The sequence below is a fragment of the Heptranchias perlo genome, unplaced genomic scaffold (assembly GCF_035084215.1).
Source record: "Heptranchias perlo isolate sHepPer1 unplaced genomic scaffold, sHepPer1.hap1 HAP1_SCAFFOLD_56, whole genome shotgun sequence".
Taxonomy (NCBI): Eukaryota; Metazoa; Chordata; class Chondrichthyes; order Hexanchiformes; family Hexanchidae; genus Heptranchias; species Heptranchias perlo.
In genome coordinates, this window is record NW_027139581.1 from 6,116,311 (window position 1) to 6,138,264 (window position 21,954).

At 46.3% G+C, this 21,954-nt stretch overlaps 1 protein-coding gene across 1 annotated transcript; it reads left to right on the plus strand.

The window, feature by feature from the left end:
* Window positions 1-558: 558 nt before the first annotated feature.
* Window positions 559-18,907, plus strand: LOC137315781 (zinc finger protein 135-like). Its single transcript, XM_067980269.1, has 2 exons — window positions 559-604; window positions 13,739-18,907. The coding sequence occupies exons 1-2, from the start codon at window positions 559-561 to the stop codon at window positions 15,142-15,144; spliced, it is 1,452 nt and encodes a 483-aa protein (XP_067836370.1). The 3' UTR covers window positions 15,145-18,907.
* Window positions 18,908-21,954: the final 3,047 nt, after the last annotated feature.

Sequence of the window (21,954 nt, forward strand, 5' to 3'; positions counted from 1 at the left end):
CTGTGTAATAGACACAATGTATATCTAGTGTACTGGGACGTGCTGTTCTCCGTGACTGGCCTGTTTGAAGAACAACGACACCTTTTGATTGGTGTGATGCTGTCCCAACATAGTATGAGATATGCGATTTGAGAACCTTTTCATTCATTCATCTGACGAAGGAGATAATCTCCGAAAGCTTGTGATTTTAAAATAAATTTGTTGGACTATAACCTGGTGTTGTAAGATTCCTTACCTTAAACTATAATCAAAGGGGAGTGCCTGTCCCTTTAAATATCTGCCCCATTCCCACAGGCAGTGGGAGGAGGAACAGCGCGCGGTCTCATTCCGCCCAAAACCAGCGGGGCCTCGCGCGAGGGAGCAGCTCCATGAGGGGGCGGTGCCAGTGGGTGAGGGCGGGGCCTCGGCTCTGACGTCTCCAGGAGCCCAGCGCGCAGGCGCGGGAGAAGCTCTGCGCGGTCGCCAGACGGAGTCGGAGGGTCGGGAGCAGGTAGGTGGGGGGGCCGGGGACAGGACACTGAGAAACCGGGCGGAGGCTGCGCCCCACGGCTTATAAACATGGAGCGGGGCCGCAGGACCCGAATCGGATCCTCTGGTCCCGAGTGTGAGTAGCCGGACGGCAACTGCGGGACTTCTCCCCGGAGACAGGCCCGGGTTACCGGGGTAACCGGCCGCCATCTTGGTACAGGAGGAGGGAGCGTCACTGCGCACGCGCGGCCATCTTGGTACAGGAACAGAGTGGGCGGGGCTTCAGGATATTTCACTCAGAATCTCAACCCGTGCTGCACCTGCCCCGGGAGTGTTTGATGGGACAGTGTAGAGGGAGCTTTACTCTGTATCTAACCCTGTACCTGCCCCGGGAGTGTTTGATGGGACAGTGCAGAGGGAGCTTTACTCTGTATCTAACCCGTGCTGTCCCTGCCCCGGGAGTGTTTGATGGGACAATGTAGAGGGAGCTTTACTCTGTATCTAACCCGTACTGTCCCTGCCCTGGGAGTGTTTGATGGGACAGTGTAGAGGGAGCTTTACTCTGTATCTAACCCGTGCTGTACCTGCCCCGGGAGTGTTTGATGGGACAGTGTAGAGGGAGCTTTACTCTGTATCTAACCCGTGCTGTACCTGCCCCGGGAGTGTTTGATGGGACAGTGTAGAGGGAGCTTTACTCTGTATCTAACCCGTGCTGCACCTGCGTTGGGAGTATTTGATGGGACAGTGTAGAGGGAGCTTTACTCTGTATCTAACCCGTGTTGTACCTGCCCCGGGAGTGTTTGGGACAGTGCAGAGGGAGCTTTACTCTGTATCTAACCCGTGCTGTACCTGCCCTGGGAGTGTTTGATGGGACAGTGTAGAGGGAGCTTTACTCTGTATCTAACCCGTGCTGTACCTGCCCTGGGAGTGTTTGATGGGACAGTGTCGAGGGAGCTTTGCTCTGTATCTAACCCGTGTTGTACCTGCCCTGGGAGTGTTTGGGACAGTGTACAGCAATCAATAACCAATGATTAACACTATTCACCCCTATTTATTAAAATCTGGGATATAGTTTCTGAACAGCTTTATCAACGGAGCCTCTCACTTTTCCTCTCCCCAAAATGTATCACTTCACATTTCTCTGCATTAAATTTCATCTGCCATCTATCTGTCCAATTTATTATCCAGTGTCCGTGACACTGGATAATAAATTCCAGTCCTCTTCACAGTTCCCCACACTCACTATCTTGGTGGCATTTGAATTATCTGGAGATTTTCATCTTGTGCCCTATATACCCGAGCCCAGATCATTTCCCTGTATTGAGAAGAGCAATGGTCCCAACACTGACCCTGGGGGACACCACTGTTTACATCCCTCCAGTCTGAACAATATCCATTATCCACGACTCTCTCTTTTCTGCCCTTTCCCCAACTTCCTGTCCACACTGCCCCACTCCCTTCAATTCCGTGAACCTTAATTTTATCAACAAGCCTCCTGTGCGGCACCTTCTCAAACACCTTCAGACAATCCATCTACACAACACCCACTGCATTCCCTTTATCACCACACTGTGTTATTCCTCAAATAATCCCTGCTGCCTGTCCTGAATTCATCCATTTTACGAACAAATGTTGAAATGTTTGCTCCACCCCACAGGGTTCCATCTGTTTAAAGCCACTCAGAGAGAGGTGGGAGAGGCCCATTGTTGGACAGTGTGAGCTGAGGGGTGGGAGAGGCCCATTGTTGGACAGTGTGAGCTGAGGGGTGGGAGAGGCCCATTGTTGGACAGTGTGAGCTGAGGGGTGGGAGAGGCCCATTGTTGGACAGTGTGAGCTGAGGGGTGGGAGAGGCCCATTGTTGGACAGTGTGAGCTGAGGGGTGGGAGAGGCCCATTGTTGGACAGTGTGAGCTGAGGGGTGGGAGAGGTCCATTGTTGGACAGTGTGAGCTGAGGGGTGGGAGAGGCCCATTGATGGACAGTGTGAGCTGAGCAGGCGCAGGAGACGCAGACTTGCGAAAACACCGAGTGCCGCCCCAGACCCCAATATAAAACAGTGAACATTATCCCCCCAGACCCCAATATAAAACAGTGAACATTATCCCCCCAGACCCCAATATAAAACAGTAAATATTATCCCCCCAGACCCCAATATAAAACAGCGAACATTATCCCCAGACCCCAATATAAAACAGTGAACATATTCCTCCCCCAGACGCCAATATAAAACAGTGAATATTATCCCCCCAGACCCCAATATAAAACATTGAACATTATCCCCCCCGGACCCCAATATAAAGCAGTGAACATTATCCCCCCCAGACCCCAATATAAAACAGTGAACATTATCCCCTGACCCCAATATAAAACAGTGAACATTATCCCCCCCAGACCCCAATACAAAACAGCGAACATTATCCCCAGACCCCAATATAAAACAGTGAACATTATCCCCCCCAGACCCCAATATAAAACAGTGAACATTATCCCCAGACCCCAATATAAAACAGTGAACATTATCCCCCCAGACCCCAATATAAAACAGGAAACATTATCCCCCCAGACCCCAATATAAAACAGTGAACATTATGCCCCAGACCCCAATATAAAACAGTGAACATTATCCCCCCAAGACCCCAATATAAAACAGTGAACATTATCCCCCCAGACCCCAATATAAAACAGTGAACATTATCCCCCCAGACCCCCAAAAAAACAGTGAACATTATCCCCCCCAGACCCCAATATAAAACAGCGAACATTATCCCCCCCAGACCCCAATATAAAACAGCGAACATTATCCCCCAGACCCCAATATAAAACAGTGCACATTATCCCCGCCAGACCCCAATATAAAACAGTGAACATTATCCCCCCCAGACCCCAATATAAAACAGTGAACATCATCCCCAGACCCCAATATAAAACAGTGAACATTATCACCCCCAGACCCCAATATAAAACAGTGAACATTATCCCCCCAGACCCCAATATAAAACAGTGAACATTATCCCCCCCAGACCCCAATATAAAACACTGAACATTATCCCCTCAGACCCCAATATTAAACAGTGAACATTATCACCAGACCCCAATATAAAACAGTGAACATTATCCCCCCAGAACCCAATATAAAACAGTGAACATTATCCCCCCAGACCCCAATATTAAACAGTGAACATTATCACCAGACCCCAATATAAAACAGTGAACATTATCCCCTCAGACCCCAATATAAAACACTGAACATTATCCCCTCAGACCCCAATATAAAACAGTGAACATTATCCCCCACAGGCCCCAATATAAAACAGTGAACATTATCCCCGCCAGACCCCAATATAAAACAGTGAACATTATCCCCCCCAGACCCCAATATTAAACAGTGAACATTATCCCCCACAGACCCCAATATAAAACAGTGAACATTATCCCCCCCAGACCCCAATATTAAACAGTGAACATTATCCCCCACAGACCCCAATATGAAACAGTGAACATTATCCCCCACAGACCCCAATATAAAACAGTGAACATTATCCCCCCAGACCCCAATATAAAACAGTGAACATTATCCCCTCAGACCCCAATATAAAACAGTGAACATTATCCCCCACAGACCCCAATATAAAACAGTGAACATTATCCCCCCCAGACCCCAATATAAAACAGTGAACATTATCCCCGCCAGACCCCAATATAAAACAGTGAACATTATCCCCAGACCCCAATATAAAACAGTGAACATTATCCCCCCAGACCCCAATATAAAACACTGAACATTAACCCCCCAGACCCCAATATAAAACAGTGAACATTATCCCCCAGACCCCAATATAAAACAGTGAACATTATCCCCGCCAGACCCCAATATAAAACAGTGAACATTATCCCCAGACCCCAATATAATCAGTGAACATTATCCCCCCCAGACCCGAATATAAAACAGTGAACATTATCCCCCCCAGACCCCAATATAAGACAGTGAACATTATCCCCCCCAGACCCCAATACAAAACAGTGAACATTATCCCCCCAGACCCCAATATAAAACAGTGAACATTATCCCCCCCAGACCCCAATATAAAACAGTGAACATTATCCCCAGATCCCAATATAAAACACTGAACATTAACCCCCCAGACCCCAATATAAAACAGTGAACATTATCCCCCAGACCCCAATATAAAACAGTGAACATTATCCCCAGACCTCAATATAAAACAGTGAACATTATCCCCCCCAGACCCCAATATAAAACAGTGAACATTATACCCCCCAGACCCCAACAGAAAACAGTGAACATTATCCCCCCAGACCACAATATAAAACAGTGAACATTATCCCCCCAGACCCCAATAGAAAACAGTGAACATTATCCCCAGACCTCAATATAAAACAGTGAACATTATCCCCCCCAGACCCCAATATAAAACAGTGAACATTATACCCCCCAGACCCCAACAGAAAACAGTGAACATTATCCCCCCAGACCACAATATAAAACAGTGAACATTATCCCCCCAGACCCCAATAGAAAACAGTGAACATTATCCCCCCCAGACCCCAATATAAAACAGTGAACATTATCCCCAGACCTCAATATAAAACAGTGAACATTATCCCCCCCAGACCCCAATATAAAACAGTGAACATTATCCACCCAGACCCCAATATAAAACAGTGAACATTATCCCCCCAGACCCCAATATAAAACAGTGAACATTGTCCCCCCAGACCCCAATAGAAAACAGTGAACATTATCCCCAGACCTCAAAAAAAACAGTGAACATTGTCCCCCCAGATCCCAATAGAAAACAGTGAACATTATACCCCCCAGACCCCAATATAAAACAGTGAACATTATCCCCCCAGACCCCAATATAAAACAGTGAACATTATCCCCAGACCTCAATATAAAACAGTGAACATTATCCCCCCAGACCCCAACAGAAAACAGTGAACATTATCCCCCCAGTCCACAATATAAAACAGTGAACATTATCCCCCCCAGACCCCAATATAAAACAGTGAACATTATCCCCAGACCCCAATATAATCAGTGAACATTATCCCCCCCAGACCCCAATATAAAACAGTGAACATTATCCCCCCCAGACCCCAATATAAAACAGTGAACATTATCCCCCCCAGATCCCAATATAAAACAGTGAACATTATCCCCCCCAGACCCCAATATAAAACAGTGAACATTATCCCCCACAGACCCCTATATAAAACAGTGAACATTATCCCCCCAGACCCCAATACAAAACAGTGAACATTATCCCCCCCAGACCCCAATATAAAACAGTGAACATTATCCCCCCAGACCCCAATATAAAACAGTGAACATTATCCACCCAGACCCCAATATAAAACAGTGAACATTATCCACCCAGACCCCAATATAAAACAGTGAACATTATCCACCCAGACCCCAATATAAAACAGTGAACATTATCCCCAGACCCCAATATCAAACAGTGAACATTATCCCCCCCAGACCCCAACATAAAACAGTGAACATTATCCCCAGACCCCAATATGAAACACTGAACATTAACCCCCCAGACCCCAATATAAAACAGTGAACATTATCCCCAGACCCCAATATAAAACAGTGAACATTATCCCCCCAGACCCCAATATAAAACAGTGAACATTATCCCCAGACCTCAATATCAAACAGTGAACATTATCCCCCCCAGACCCCAATATAAAACAGCGAACATTATCCCCCAGACCCCAATATAAAACAGTGAACATTATCCCCCCCCAGACCCCAAGACAAAACAGTGAACATTATCCCCCCCACAGACCCCAATATAAAACAGTGAACATTATCCACAGACCCCAATATAAAACAGTGAACATTATCGCCCCCAGACCCCAATATAAAACAGTGAACATTATCCCCCCAGACCCCAATATAAAACAGTGAGCATTATCCCCCCCCAGACCCCAATATAAAACAGTGAACATTATCACCCCCAGACCCCAATATAAAACAGTGAACATTATACCCCCAGACCCCAACAGAAAACAGTGAACATTATCCCCCCAGACCACAATATAAAACAGTGAACATTATCCCCCCCAGACCCCAATATAAAACAGTGAACATTATCGCCCCCAGACCCCAATATAAAACAGTGAACATTATCCCCCCCAGACCCCAATATAAAACAGTGAACATTATCCCGCCCAGACCCCAATATAAAACAGTGAACATTATCCCCCCAGACCCCAATATAAAACAGTGAACATTATCCCCCAGACCCCAATATAAAACAGTGAACATTATCCCCCCAGACCCCAATATAAAACAGTGAACATTGTCCCCCCAGACCCCAATAGAAAACAGTGAACATTATCCCCCCCAGACCCCAACTGAAAACAGTGAACATTATCCCCCCAGACCACAATATAAAACAGTGAACATTATCCGCCCCCAGACCCCAATATAAAACAGTGAACATTATCCCCCCCAGACCCTAATATAAAACAGTGAACATTATCCCCCCCAGACCCCAATATAGAACAGTGAACATTATCCCGCCCAGACCCCAATATAAAACAGTGAACATTATCCCCCCAGACCCCAATAGAAAACAGCGAACATTATCCCCCAGACCCCAATATGAAACAGTGAACATTATCCCCCCAGACCCCAATATAAAACAGTGAACATTATCCCCCAGACCCCAATATAAAACAGCGAACATTATCCCCCAGACCCCAATATAAAACAGTGAACATTATCCCCCCCAGACCCCAATATAAAACAGTGAACATTATCCCCCCCAGACCCCAATATAAAACAGTGAACATTATCCCCCCCAGACCCCAATATAAAACAGTGAACATTATCCCCCCCAGAACCCAACAGAAAACAGTGAACATTATCCCCCCAGACCCCAATATAAAACAGTGAACATTATCCCCCCAGACCCCAATAGAAAACAGTGAACATTATCCCCCCAGACCCAATATAAAACAGTGAACATTATCCCGCCCAGACCCCAATATAAAACAGTGAACATTATCCCCAGACACCAATATAAAACAGTGAACATTATCCCCCCCAGACCCCAATATAAAACAGTGAACATTATCCCCAGACCCCAATATAAAACAGTGAACATTATCCCCAGACCCCAATATAAAACAATGAACATTATCCCCCCCAGACCCCAATATAAAACAGTGAACATTATCACCCCCAGACCCCAATATAAAACAGTGAACATTATTCCCCCCAGACCCCAATATAAAACAGTGAACATTATCCCCCCAGACCCCAATATAAAACAGTGAACATTGTCCCCCCCAGACCCCAATATAAAACAGTGAACATTATCCCCCCAGACCCCAATATAAAACAGTGAACATTATCCCCCCAGACCCCAACATAAAACAGTGAACATGATCCCCCCCAGACCCCAATATAAAACAGTGAACATTATCCCCCCCAGACCCCAATATAAAACAGCGAACATTATCCCCCCAGACCCCAATATAAAACAGTGAACATTATCCCCCCCAGACCCCAATATAAAACAGTGAACATTATGCCCCCCAGACCCCAATATAAAACAGTGAACATTATCCCCCCCAGACCCCAATATAAAACAGTGAACATTATCGCCCCCAGACCCCAATATAAAACAGTGAACATTATCCCCCCCAGACCCCAATATAAAACAGTGAACATTATCCCCCCCAGACCCCAATATAAAACAGTGAACATTATCGCCCCCAGACCCCAATATAAAACAGTGAACATTATCCCCCCACACCCCAATATAAAACAGTGAACATTATCCCCCAGACCCCAATATAAAACAGTGAACATTATCGCCCCCAGACCCCAATATAAAACAGTGAACATTATCCCCCCAGACCCCAATATAAAACAGTGAACATTATCCCCCAGACCCCAATATAAAACAGTGAACATTATCGCCCCCAGACCCCAATATAAAACAGTGAACATTATCCCCCCAGACCCCAATATAAAACAGTGAACATTTTCGCCCCCAGACCCCAATATAAAACAGTGAACATTATCCCCCCCAGACCCCAATATAAAACAGTGAACATTATCCCCAGACCCCAATATAAAAGAGTGAACATTATCCCCCAGACCCCAATATAAAACAGTGAACATTATCCCCCCCAGACCCCAATATAAAACAGTGAACATTATCACCCCCAGACCCCAATATAAAACAGTGAACATTATCACCCCCAGACCCCAACAGAAAACAGTGAACATTATCCCCCCAGACCACAATATAAAACAGTGAACATTATCGCCCCCAGACCCCAATAGAAAACAGTGAACATTATCCCCCCCCAGACCCCAATATAAAACAGTGAACATTATCCCCCCCAGACCCCAATATAAAACAGTGAACATTATCCCCCCAGACCCCAATATAAAACAGTGAACATTATCCCCCCCAGACCCCAATATAAAACAGTGAACATTATCCCCCCCAGACCCCAATATAAAACAGTGAACATTATCCCCCCCAGACCCCAATATGAAACAGTGAACATTATCGCCCCCAGACCCCAATATAAAACAGTGAACATTATCCCCCCCAGACCCCAATATAAAACAGTGAACATTATCCCCCCCAGACCCCAATATAAAACAGTGAACATTATCCCCCCCAGACCCCAATATAAAACAGTGAACATTATCGCCCCCAGACCCCAATATAAAACAGTGAACATTATCCCCCCAGACCCCAATATAAAACAGTGAACATTTTCGCCCCCAGACCCCAATATAAAACAGTGAACATTATCCCCCCAGACCCCAATATAAAACAGTGAACATTATCCCCCCAGACCCCAATATGAAACAGTGAACATTGTCCCCCCCAGACCCCAATATAAAACAGTGAACATTATCCCCCCAGACCCCAATATAAAACAGTGAACATTATCCCCCCAGACCCCAATATAAAACAGTGAACATTATCCCCCCCCAGACCCCAATATAAAACAGTGAACATTATCCCCCAGACCCCAACATATAACAGTGAACATTATCCCCCCAGACCCCAATATAAAACAGTGAACATTATCCCCCCCAGACCCCAATATAAAACAGTGAACATTATCCCCCCCAGACCCCAATATAAAACAGTGAACATTATCCCCCCCAGACTCCAATATAAAACTATGAACATTATCCCCCCCCAGACCCCAATATAAAACAGTGAACATTATCCCCCCCCAGACCCCAATATAAAACTATGAGCATTATCCCCCCCAGACCCCAATATAAAACTATGAACATTATCCCCCCCAGACCCCAATATAAAACTATGAACATTATCCCCCCCAGACCCCAATATAAAACAGTGAACATTATCCCCCCCAGACCCCAATATAAAACAGTGAACATTATCCCCCCCAGACCCCAATATAAAACAGTGAACATTATCCCCCCCAGACCCCAATATAAAACAGTGAACATTATCGCCCCCAGACCCCAATATAAAACAGTGAACATTATCCCCCCAGACCCCAATATAAAACAGTGAACATTATCGCCCCCAGACCCCAATATAAAACAGTGAACATTATCCCCCCAGACCCCAATATAAAACAGTGAACATTTTCGCCCCCAGACCCCAATATAAAACAGTGAACATTATCCCCCCAGACCCCAATATAAAACAGTGAACATTATCCCCCCAGACCCCAATATGAAACAGTGAACATTGTCCCCCCCAGACCCCAATATAAAACAGTGAACATTATCCCCCCAGACCCCAATATAAAACAGTGAACATTATCCCCCCAGACCCCAATATAAAACAGTGAACATTATCCCCCCCCAGACCCCAATATAAAACAGTGAACATTATCCCCCAGACCCCAACATATAACAGTGAACATTATCCCCCCAGACCCCAATATAAAACAGTGAACATTATCCCCCCCAGACCCCAATATAAAACAGTGAACATTATCCCCCCCAGACCCCAATATAAAACAGTGAACATTATCCCCCCCAGACCCCAATATAAAACAGTGAACATTATCCCCCCCAGACTCCAATATAAAACTATGAACATTATCCCCCCCCAGACCCCAATATAAAACAGTGAACATTATCCCCCCCCAGACCCCAATATAAAACTATGAGCATTATCCCCCCCAGACCCCAATATAAAACAGTGAACATTATCCCCCCCAGACCCCAATATAAAACAGTGAACATTATCCCCCCCCAGACCCCAATATAAAACTATGAGCATTATCCCCCCCAGACCCCAATATAAAACAGTGAACATTATCCCCCCCCAGACCCCAATATAAAACAATGAACATTATCCCCCCCAGACCCCAATTTAAAACAGTGAACATTATCCCCCCCAGACCCCAATATAAAACAGTGAACATTATCCCCCCAGACCCCAATATAAAACAGTGAACATTATCCCCCAGACCCCAATATAAAACAGTGAACATTATCCCCCCCAGACCCCAATTTAAAACAGTGAACATTATCCCCCCAGACCCCAATATAAAACAGTGAACATTATCCCCCCCAGACCCCAATTTAAAACAGTGAACATTATCCCCCCCAGACCCCAATATGAAACAGTGAACATTATCCCCCCAGACCCCAATATAAAACAGTGAACATTATCCTCCCCAGACCCCAATATAAAACAGTGAACATTATCCCCCCAGACCCCAATATAAAACAGTGAACATTATCCCCCCCTGACCCCAATATGAAACAGTGAACATAATCCCCCCCAGACTCCAATATAAAACAGTGAACATTATCCCCCCCAGACCCCAATATAAAACAGTGAACATTATCCCCCCCAGACCCCAATATAAAACAGTGAACATTATCCCCCCCAGACCCCAATATAAAACAGTGAACATTATCCCCCCCAGACCCCAATATAAAACAGTGAACATTATCCCCCAGACCCCAATATAGAACAGTGAACATTATCCCCCCAGACCCCAATATAAAACAGTGAACATTATCCCCCCCAGACCCCAATATAAACAGTGAACATTATCCCCCCCTGACCCCAATATGAAACAGTGAACATTATCCCCCCAGACCCCAATATAAAACAGTGAACATTATCCCCCCCAGACCCCAATATAAAACAGTGAACATTATCCCTCCCAGACCCCAATACAAAACAGTGAACATTATCCCCCCAGACTCCAATATAAAACAGTGAACATTATCCCCCCAGACCCCAATATAAAACAGTCAACATTATCCCCCCCCAGACCCCAATATAAAACAGTGAACATTATCCCCAGACCCCAATATAAAAGAGTGAACATTATCTCTTTCCTCCTCCCCCGCCCCGCCCCACCTGCTCAAAACCAGACCTGAATGATGATGGATCAGGGAACGTCTGTCAAGGAAGTAGAAATGGTTACGGGTCACAGAGCGTCTCATTCAAAGAAAAATTGGGATGTGTTCGTGAGCGTTTGTATAAGAGGGAGAATTGGAGATAGGTCAAGGAGAGCCCATCACCAAAATTGGGAGATGTTGCAGATGGACAGTATATAGGGAGGGACAGAGTGTTTGGAAGACACAGACAGAGTCAGTAACTTCAGGGGAGGAGAGAGAGGGGAACCAGTGAGTGCAGACCTGAACCCAGTCAGAGTCAGCACCTTCAGGGAGGAGAGAGAGGGGAACCAGTGAGTGTTGAACTGAACCCAGTCAGAGTCAGCACCTTCAGGGGAGGAGAGAGAGGGGAACCAGTGAGTGTAGAACTGAACCCAGTCAGTGTGAGCACCTTCAGGGGAGGAGAGAGAGGGGAACCAGTGAGTGTAGAACTGAACCCAGTCAGAGTCAGCACCTTCAGGGAGGAGAGAGAGGGGAACCAGTGAGTGCAGAACTGAACCCAGTCAGAGTCAGCACCTTCAGGGGAGGAGCGAGAGGGGAACCAGTGACTGTAGAACTGAATCCAGTCAGAGTCAGCACCTTCAGGGGAGGAGAGAGAGGGGAACCAGTGAGTGTGGAACTGAACCCAGTCAGTCAGCACCTTCAGGGGAGGAGAGAGAGGGGAACCAGTGAGTGTCGAACTGAACCCAGTCAGAGTCAGCACCTTCAGGGGAGGAGAGAGAGGGGCACCAGAGAATGTAGAACTGAACCCAGTCAGAGTCAACACCTTCAGGGGAGGAGAGGGAGGGGAACCAGTGAGTGTGGAACTGAACCCAGTCAGAGTCAGTACCTTCAGGGGAGGAGAGAGAATGGAACCAGTGAGTGTGGAACTGAACCCAGCCAGAGTCAGCACCTTCAGGGCAGGAGAGAGAGTGGAACCAGTGAGTGCAGATCTGAACCCAGGAAGTGTCAGCACCTTCAGGGGAGAGAGTGAGGGGAACCAGTGAGTGCAGAACTGAACCCAGTCAGAGTCAGCACCTTCAGGGGAGGAGAGAGAGGGGAACCAGTGAGTGTGGAACTGAACCCAGTCAGAGTCCGCACCTTCAGGGGAGAGAGAGAGAGAGAGAGAGAGAGAGAGAGGGGAACCAGTGAGTGTGGAACTGAACCCAGTCAGAGTCAGCACCTTCAGGGGAGGAGAGAGAGGGGAACCAGTGAGTGTGGAACTGAACCCAGTCAGAGTCAGCACCTTCAGGGGAGGAGAGAGAGACGAACCAGTGGGTGCAGATCTGAACCCAGCCAGAGTCAGCACCTTCAGCGGGAGGGAGAGTTAACTCAGATGGAATGAAATATGTTGGGGATGGTGCGATGGGTTTGGATTTCAGCACAGGGAGGAGGGAGAGTGTGTGGGATTGGGATTTGCAGTCTGCGGGAATGAGCGGGAAGAATATTCTGTAGAAACGAGAATTTTCTGTTCTGAATTTCTATCCTGTATTTACAGTGAGGACTTTTGTAAACTCCTTTTACAGGGGATTGGAAGGGGAGGATTCACAGACGGGAAACTCAAACCAAACCTCATGTCAATCTGACCGAGTCACTCGATTCATCAGGACCTGAATATCATCGGCCTTTGAATGTGGAAGGAGAAATGTTTGTCTGTTCTGTCTGTGGGAAAAGATTTCAAACATCAGTGTGACTGTAAAATCACCGAGACGCACACACCCGAGTGAGAGTGTTCCAGTGCACTGAGTGTGGAAAGAGCTTTAACCAGTTACACAGCCTGAAAAAAGATCGCACCATTCACAGCGGGGAGAAACCGTCCACGTGTTCTGTGTGTGGACGAGGCTTCAACTGATCGTCCAACCTGGAGAGACACAAGGACACCCGGACCACGGAGAAACCGTGGAAATGTGGGGACTGTGGGAAGGGATTCAATTACCCATCCCAGCTGGAAACTCATCGACGCAGTCACACTGGGGAGAGGCCGTTTACCTGCTCCTCATATGGGAAGGGATTCACTCAGTCATCCACCCTGCTGAAACACCAGCGAGTTCACACTGGGGCGAATCCGTTCACCTGCTCCGTGTGTGGGAAAGGATTCACTTGTTCATCCAGCCTCATTTCACACCAACTTGTTCACAGTGATAGGAGACCTTTTAAATGTTCTGACTGTGAGAAGAGGTTTAAAAGCAGGAATGCTCTACTGAGACATGAACGTACTCACACTGGGGAGAGGCCGATTACCTGCTCCGTGTGTGGGAAGGGATTCACTCAGTCATCCACCCTGCTGAGACACCAGCGAGTTCACACCGGGGAGAGGCCGTTCACCTGCGCAGAGTGTGGGAAGGGATTCGCTCAGTCAGCCGCCCTGCTGATTCACCAGCGAGTTCACACTGGGGAGAGGCCGTTCACCTGCTCTGTGTGTGGGAAGGGATTCGCTCAGTCATCCGCCCTGCTCAGACACCAGCGAGTTCACACCGGGGAGAGGCCGTTCACCTGCTCCGTGTGTGGGAAGGGATTCGCTCATTCAGCCGACCGGCTGAAACACCAGCGAGTTCACACTGGGGAGAGACCGTTCACCTGCTCCGTGTGTGGGAAGGGATTCACTTGTTCATCCAGTCTCATTGAACACCAACTTGTTCACACTGATAAGAGACCTTTCAAATGTTCTGACTGTGAGAAGAGGTTTAAAAGCAGGAATGCTCTACTGAGACACCAATGTACTCGCACTGGGAAGAGGCCGTTTACCTGCTCCGCATGTGGGAAGGGATTCACTCAGTCATCCGCCCTGCTGAGACACCAGCGAGTTCACACCGGGGAGAGGCCGTTCATCTGCGCAGAGTGTGGAAAGGGATTCAATCATTCAGGCGACCGGATGAAACACCAGCGAGTTCACACTGGGGAGAGACCGTTCACCTGCTCCGTGTGTGGGAAGGGATTCACTTGTTCATCCAGTCTCATTGAACACCAACTTGTTCACACTGATAAGAGACCTTTTAAATGTTCTGACTGTGAGAAGAGGTTTAAAAGCAGGAATGCTCTGCTGAGACACCAATGTACTCACACTGGGGAGAGGCCGTTTACCTGCTCCGTGTGTGGGAAGGGATTCACTCAGTCAACCAACCTGCTGATTCACCAGCGAGTTCATACTGGGGAGAGGCCGTTTACCTGCTCCGTGTGTGGGAAGGGATTCACTCAGTCATCCAACCTGCAGTCACACCAGCGAGTTCACATGTTACCACAGGAGTTGGATTCTGTTCATAATCACATCCAGGACTGAACTATGTTCATTCTGATAGTTGGGGTTGTCGAAAACTTAAACTTAATGTTACCTATTATATACAATGCATTAACTCCCAATCGCTTCATTCAGACAAGCAAGAGTTTATTAAGAAACTTGTACAAGAGGAAGTGTCCCTCAAACACTGGTTCATGATACGTCTTCGCTGAGTTCAAGAAACAGCTCATGTTTATACAGTTCATTAACAACGGCCACCTGTCATGGAATATGGGCGTACACGTACATTCTTTATTGGTTCAGGTAGTTTGTCAATCGAAATAGGAAACCCACCCTCTGGTTCCCATGGCCGTCTGGTGATTTTGGACACAGGCCTGGGAAAGTGCTTTTCCCTCAGAAACTGTCTTTATTATCAGTAAGTCTGTACCGAGTCTCAAGGCTATATGGTCATTCAGTTCTGTTAGTCAGACAGTTATCAGCATGAGAGAGAGCTCAAAGTAATAACACAATTGTGCTTCTGTGTGATTTTCATGAGAAACTATTCTGTGAGCTTTAAATTGAATTAGCTGGTCAGTTAATATGGTCAAATATCCATCATGCATTTCTACATTCGTGGGTTAGGTGTATTAGAGAGAGTTAATATGGTCAGGTATCTTTTATGCATTTCCACAGGGTTTATTTCTGATAATAACCCCTATAACTGGGCTGGAGTTTAATGTTCGCTATCAGTCTCAAATAAGTCAGCTTTCTTTTAAATACAGTGTAGCATTGTTTAAAAAGGGAGAAAGGGATAGACTGAGTAATTACAGGCCAGTCAGCCTAACCTCAGTGGTGGGCAAATGATTGGAAACAATTCTGAGGGACAGTATTAATCGTCATTTAGAAAGGCACGGATTAATCAAGGACAGTCAGCATGGATTTGTTCAGGGAATGTCGTGTCTGACTAACTTGATTGACTCTTATGAGGAGGTAACAAGGAGGGTCGATGAGGGCAACGCGTTTGATGCAGTATACATGGATTTTAACACGTCTTTTGACAAGGTCCCACGTGGCAGACTGGTCAAAAAAGTAAAATCCCTTGGGATCAAAGGGAAAGTGGCTAGTCGGATCCAAAATTGGCTCAGTGGCAGGAAACAAAGGGTGATGGTTGACGGATGTTTTTGCAACTGGAAGGCTGTTTCCAGTGGGGTTCCTCAAGGCTCAGTACTGGGTCCCTTGCTTTTTGTGGTATATATTAATGATTTACACTTGAATGTGGAGGACTTGATCAAGAAGTTTGCAGATGATACATAAATTGGCCGTGTGGTTGGGAGTGAGGAGGAAAGCTGTAGACTGCAGGAAGATAGCAATGCACTGGTCAGGTGGGCAGAAAAGTGGCAAATGGAATTCAATCCAGAGAAGTGTGAGGTAATGCAATTGGGGAGGGCAAACAAGGCAAGCATCTGTCCATGACGGTATTGGTAGGAGTGACCACCGCACAGTCCTTGTGGAACCAAGTCCCGTCTTCACACTGAGGACACCATCCAACGTGTTGTGTGGCACTGCCATCGTGCTAAATGGAATAGATTCAGAACAGATCTTGCAGCTCAAAACTGGGCATCTGTGAGGCGCTGTGGGCCATCAGCAGCAGCAGAATTGGAATCCAACACAATCTGTAACCTCATGTCGCGGCATATTCCTCACTCGTATGCACATACGAATTAAAAGCAGGAGTAGGCCATTCGGCCCCTCGAGCCTGATCTGTCATTTGATAAGATCATGGCTGATCTGATTGTGACATCAACCCTACTTTCCCGTCTACCTACTATAACATTTGACTCCCTTGATAATCAGGAATCTATCTAACTCAGCCTTAAAAATATTCAATGACCCTGCCTCCCCCGCTCTCTGGGGAAGGGAGTTCCACAGACTCACAACCTTCAGGGAAAAAAATTCTCCTCATCTCCATCTTAAATGGGAGACCCCTTATTTTTAAACTGTGGCCCCTAGTTCTAGTCTCTCCCGCAAGGGGAAACATCCTCTCAACATCTATCCCTTCTCGTCCCTTCAGGATCTTATGTGTTTCAATAAGATCACCTCTCATCCTTCTAAACTCCAATGTGTACAGGCCCAACTTGTCCAACCTTTCCTCATAAGATAACCCCCTCATGTCAGGAATCAGTCGAGTGAACCTTCTCTGAACCGCCTCCAAAGCAATTACGTACTTTCTTAAATAAGGAGACCAAAACTGCACACAGTATTCTAGATGTGGTCTCAAGAATGCCCTGAACAGCTGTCGTAAAACATTTCCACTTTTATATTCCATTCCCCTTGTAGTAAATGACAACATTCCATTTGCCTTCCTAATCACTTCTTGTACCTGCATACTAACTTTCTGTGATTCATGTACTACGATACCCAGATCCCTCTGTACTTCAGAGTTCTGCAATCTCTCTCCATTTAAATAATATACTGCTTTTCTATTCCTCTTGCCAAAGTGGACAAGTTCACATTTTCCCACATTATACTCCATCTGCCAAATTTTTGCTCACTCACTTAACCTATCGATATCCCTTTATAAACTCCTTATGTCCTCTTCACAACTTACTTTCCGAACTACCTTTGTCTCATTCTCAAATTTAGCAACAATACATTTGGTCCCTTCATCCAAATCATTGATATAGATTGTAAATAGTTGAGGCCCAAGCACTGATCCCTGTGGCACTCCACTTGTTACATCTTGCCAACCTGAAAATGACCCATTTATGCCGACTCTCTGTTTCCTGTTTGCTAACCAATCCTTTATCCATGCAAATATGTTACCCCCTTCACCATGAGTTCTTATTTTGTGTAGTCACCTTTGGTGTGGCACCTTGTCAAAAGCCTTCTGGATCTCCAAGCACACCACATCCACAGGGTCCCCTTTTTCCACATTGCTTGTTACTTTCTCAAAGAACTCTAATAAATTAGTCAAACACGATTTCCCTTTCATAAAGCCGTGTTGACTCTGCCTGATTGCATTGAGATTTTCTAAGTGCCCTGCTAGAACCTCCTTAATAATAGATTCTCGCATTTTCCCCATGACAGATGTTAAGCTAACTGGCCTGTAGTTTCCGGCTTTCTGTCTCCTTCCTTTCTTGAATAGAGGAGTTATATTCGCTATTTTCCAATCTGATGGGACCCTTCCAGAACCTAGGGAATTTTGGAAAATTAATACCAATGCACCAACTATCTCTGCAGCCATTTCTTTTAATACCCTCGGATAAAGTCCGTCAGGACCGAGGAACTTGTCAGCTTTTAGATCTAATATTTTTTTCAAAACCCTTTCCCTGGTGATTGTAAATGTTTTAAGTTCCTCCCTCCCTTTCACCTCTTGATCCACAATTATTTCTGGCATGTTATTTGTATCCTCTACAGTGAAGACGGACGCGAAATATCTGTTCAATTCATCCACCATTTCCTTATTCTCCATTATTAATTCCCCAGACTCACTCTCTGGAGGACCAACACTCATTTTACTTACTCTTCTTTTTAAATACCTGTGGAAACTCTTACTATCTGTTATTATATTTCCAGCTAGCTTTCTCTCGCACTCAAATCTCTCCCTCATTATTCTTTTAGTCATTCTTTGCTGTTTTTTAATATTTTGACCAATCTTCTGACCTGTCACTAATCTTTGCGGAATTGTATGCTTTTTCATTCAATTTGATACTATCTTTAACTTCCTTAGTTGGACACGGATGGTACGTCCTTCCCCGAGAGTCTTTCTTTCTCACTGGAATGTATCTTTGCTGAGTGTTATGAAATATCCCATTAAATGTCTGCCACTGCATCTCAACTGACATATCCCTTAACCTCAGTTCCCAGTTCACAAGTCAGGAGTGTGATGGAATACTCTCCACTTGCCTGGACGAGTGCAGCTCCAACAACACTCAAGAAGCTCGACACCATCCAGGACAAAGCAGCCCGCTTGATTGGCATCTCATCCACCACCCTAAACATTCACTCCCTTCACCACTGGCACATTGTGGCTGCAGTGTGTCCCATCCACAGGATGCACTGCAGCAACTCGCCAAGGCTTCTTCGACAGCACCTCCCAAACCCATGACCTCTACCACCTGGAAGGACAAGAGCAGCAGGCACATGGGAACAACACCACCTGCACGTTCCCCTCCAAGTCACACACCATTCTGACTTGGAAATATATCGCTGTTCCTTCATCGTCGCTGCGTCAAAATCCTAGAACTCCCTTCCTCGCTGCACTGTAGGAGAACCTTCACCACATGGACTGCATGGTTCAAGAAGGCGGCTCACCACCACCTTCTCAAGGGCAGTTAGGGATGGGCAATAAATGCTGGCCCTCCAGCGACACCCACATCCCATGAACGAATGAAAAATACCTAACTCACACATACAAACAACACACATGCTACAAACGGTCAGAAATTACACACATACAAACAACACAGGCAGATTACACACAGACACAAACTGTAAACAAACAAACACAGACACAAACTACACACACAAATACGACACACTACACAGACACATATTAGACACACAAACTACACATAGTACACACACACGACACACAGACACAAATTACACACTCAAACTACACACAAACAACACACATTCGAGACACAGAAGGAAATTACAAGCATGCTACACACAGATACAACCGACTGAAGACAATTTACACACGCAGGCAGACATTTTCCGACTGCACCCTCTGCACTGTATAAAGAGATTCTAACCTTGGGACTGTACACGGGGATTCTAACCCTGGGACTGTACATGGGGATTCTAACCCTGGGACTGTACACGGGGATTCTAACCCTGGGACTGTACATGGGGATCGTGGCAAATGGAATTCAATGTAGACAAATGTGAGGTCATCCACTTTGGATCAAGAAAGGATAGAACAGGGTACTTTCCAAATGGTAAAAAGTTAAAAACAGTGGATCTCCAAAGGGACTTTGGGGTTCAGGTACATAGATCATTGAAGTGTCATGAACAGGTGCAGAAAATAATCAAGAAGGCTAATGGAATGCTGGCCTTTATATCTAAAGGACTAGAGTACAAGGGGGCAGAAGTTATGCTGCAGCTGTACAACACCCTGGTTAGACCACACCTGGAGCACTGTGAGCACTTCTGGGCACCGCTCCTTCGGAAGGACATATTGGCCTTGGAGGGAGTGCAGCGTAGGTTTACTGGAATGATACCTGGAATGCAAGGGTTAAGTTACGAGGAGAGATTACAGAAATTGGGGTTGTATTCTCTCGAGTTTCGAAGGTTAAGGGGTGATCTGATCGAAGTTTATAAGATATTAAGGGGAACAGATAGGGTGGATAGAGAGAAACTATTTCCGCTGGTTGGGGATTCTGGGAGTAGGGGGCACAGTCTAAAAATTGGAGCCAGACCTTTCAGGAGTGAGATTAGAAAACATTTCTACACACAAAGGGTGGTAGAAGTTTGGAACTCTCTTCCGCAAACGGCAATTGATACTAGCTCAATTTCTAAATTTAAATCTGAGATAGACAGCTTTTTGGCAACCAAAGGTATTAAGGGATATGGGCCAAAGGCAGGTATATGGAGTTAGATCACAGATCAGCCATGATCTTATCAAATGGCGGAGCAGGCACAAGGGGCTGAATGGCCTACTCCTGTTCCTACGTTCCTGTGGGATTCGAACCCTGGGACTGTACATTGGGATTCTAACACTGGGATTGTACACTGGGATTCTAACCCTGGGAGTGGAGATGGGGATTCTAACCCTGGGAGTGAAGATGGGGATTCTAACCCTGGGAGTGTAGATGGGGATTCTAACACTGGGAGTGTCGATGGGGATTCTAACCCTGGGAGTGTAGATGGGGATTCTAACCCTGGGAGTGTCGATGGGGATTCTAACCCTGGGAGTGTAGATTGGGATTCTAACCCTGGGAGTGCAGATGGGGATTCTAACCCTGGGAGTGCAGATGGGGATTCTAACCCTGGGAGTGTCGATGGGGATTCTAACACTGGGAGTGTCGATGGGGATTCTAACACTGGGAGTGTAGATGGGGATTCTAACCCTGGGAGTGCAGATGCGGATTCGAACCCTGGGAGTGTAGATGGGGATTCTAACCCTGGGAGTGTCGATGGGGATTCTAACCCTGGGAGTGCAGATGGGGATTCTAACCCTGGGAGTGTAGATGGGGATTCTAACCCTGGGAGTGTCGATGGGGATTCTAACCCTCGGGACTTTAAAATGGAAGTCGACCCTGGGGTTGTTACTTCAGAAATCTCTGGGAATCGGACTGTCACCCCAGCGCGTGTCAGCAGCTTGAGGGGAGGAGCTCAGAGAACGGTGAGAAACCCTCTGTGTGCAGCGTGAGAACACATTAAATGAGTCAATGATTTTGTCTCCTGGTGACTTGAACCAGGTTGGGAACAGAGACCCTGAAATCCCGCCAACTGCCACAGGTAAGGAGGTGCACTGTAACTTTAACTATAAATATATACAGAAAGTGGAGTCACTGTCCCTTTAAATATTTGCACCACTCCAACAGGTAAGAAGTGGCACTGTACCTTTAACAATAAACATGCACAGAAAGGAGTTAAATGATGCAGGGAGGAGGGTCGTGTGGAGCATTATCACCGGCTTCGACCAGTTGGGTCGAATGGCCTGTTTCTCTGCTGTCATCTCGAAGTAATTCTATGTAAAAGAAGGGAACCACTGTCCCTTTAAAGATCCGCCTCAGCCCCACGGTTGAGGAGAAGCACTGTGCGTTCAACTACCACAAAAACACAACTTGGAGTCGAAGGGAGCACTTTAACTGCCAACGGCAGAGACAGTGCGCTCACTGTCCCTTTAAGAATGGCGACAGT

Bases quoted from the DNA above. Each gene is read 5' to 3' on its own strand.
- LOC137315781 (XM_067980269.1), top strand. From the start codon at position 559: ATGGAGCGGGGCCGCAGGACCCGAATCGGATCCTCTGGTCCCGAGT. The intron at 605-13,738 runs GTGAGTAGCCGG...ACCTGGAGAGAC, and splicing joins CGGATCCTCTGGTCCCGAGT to ACAAGGACACCCGGACCACG.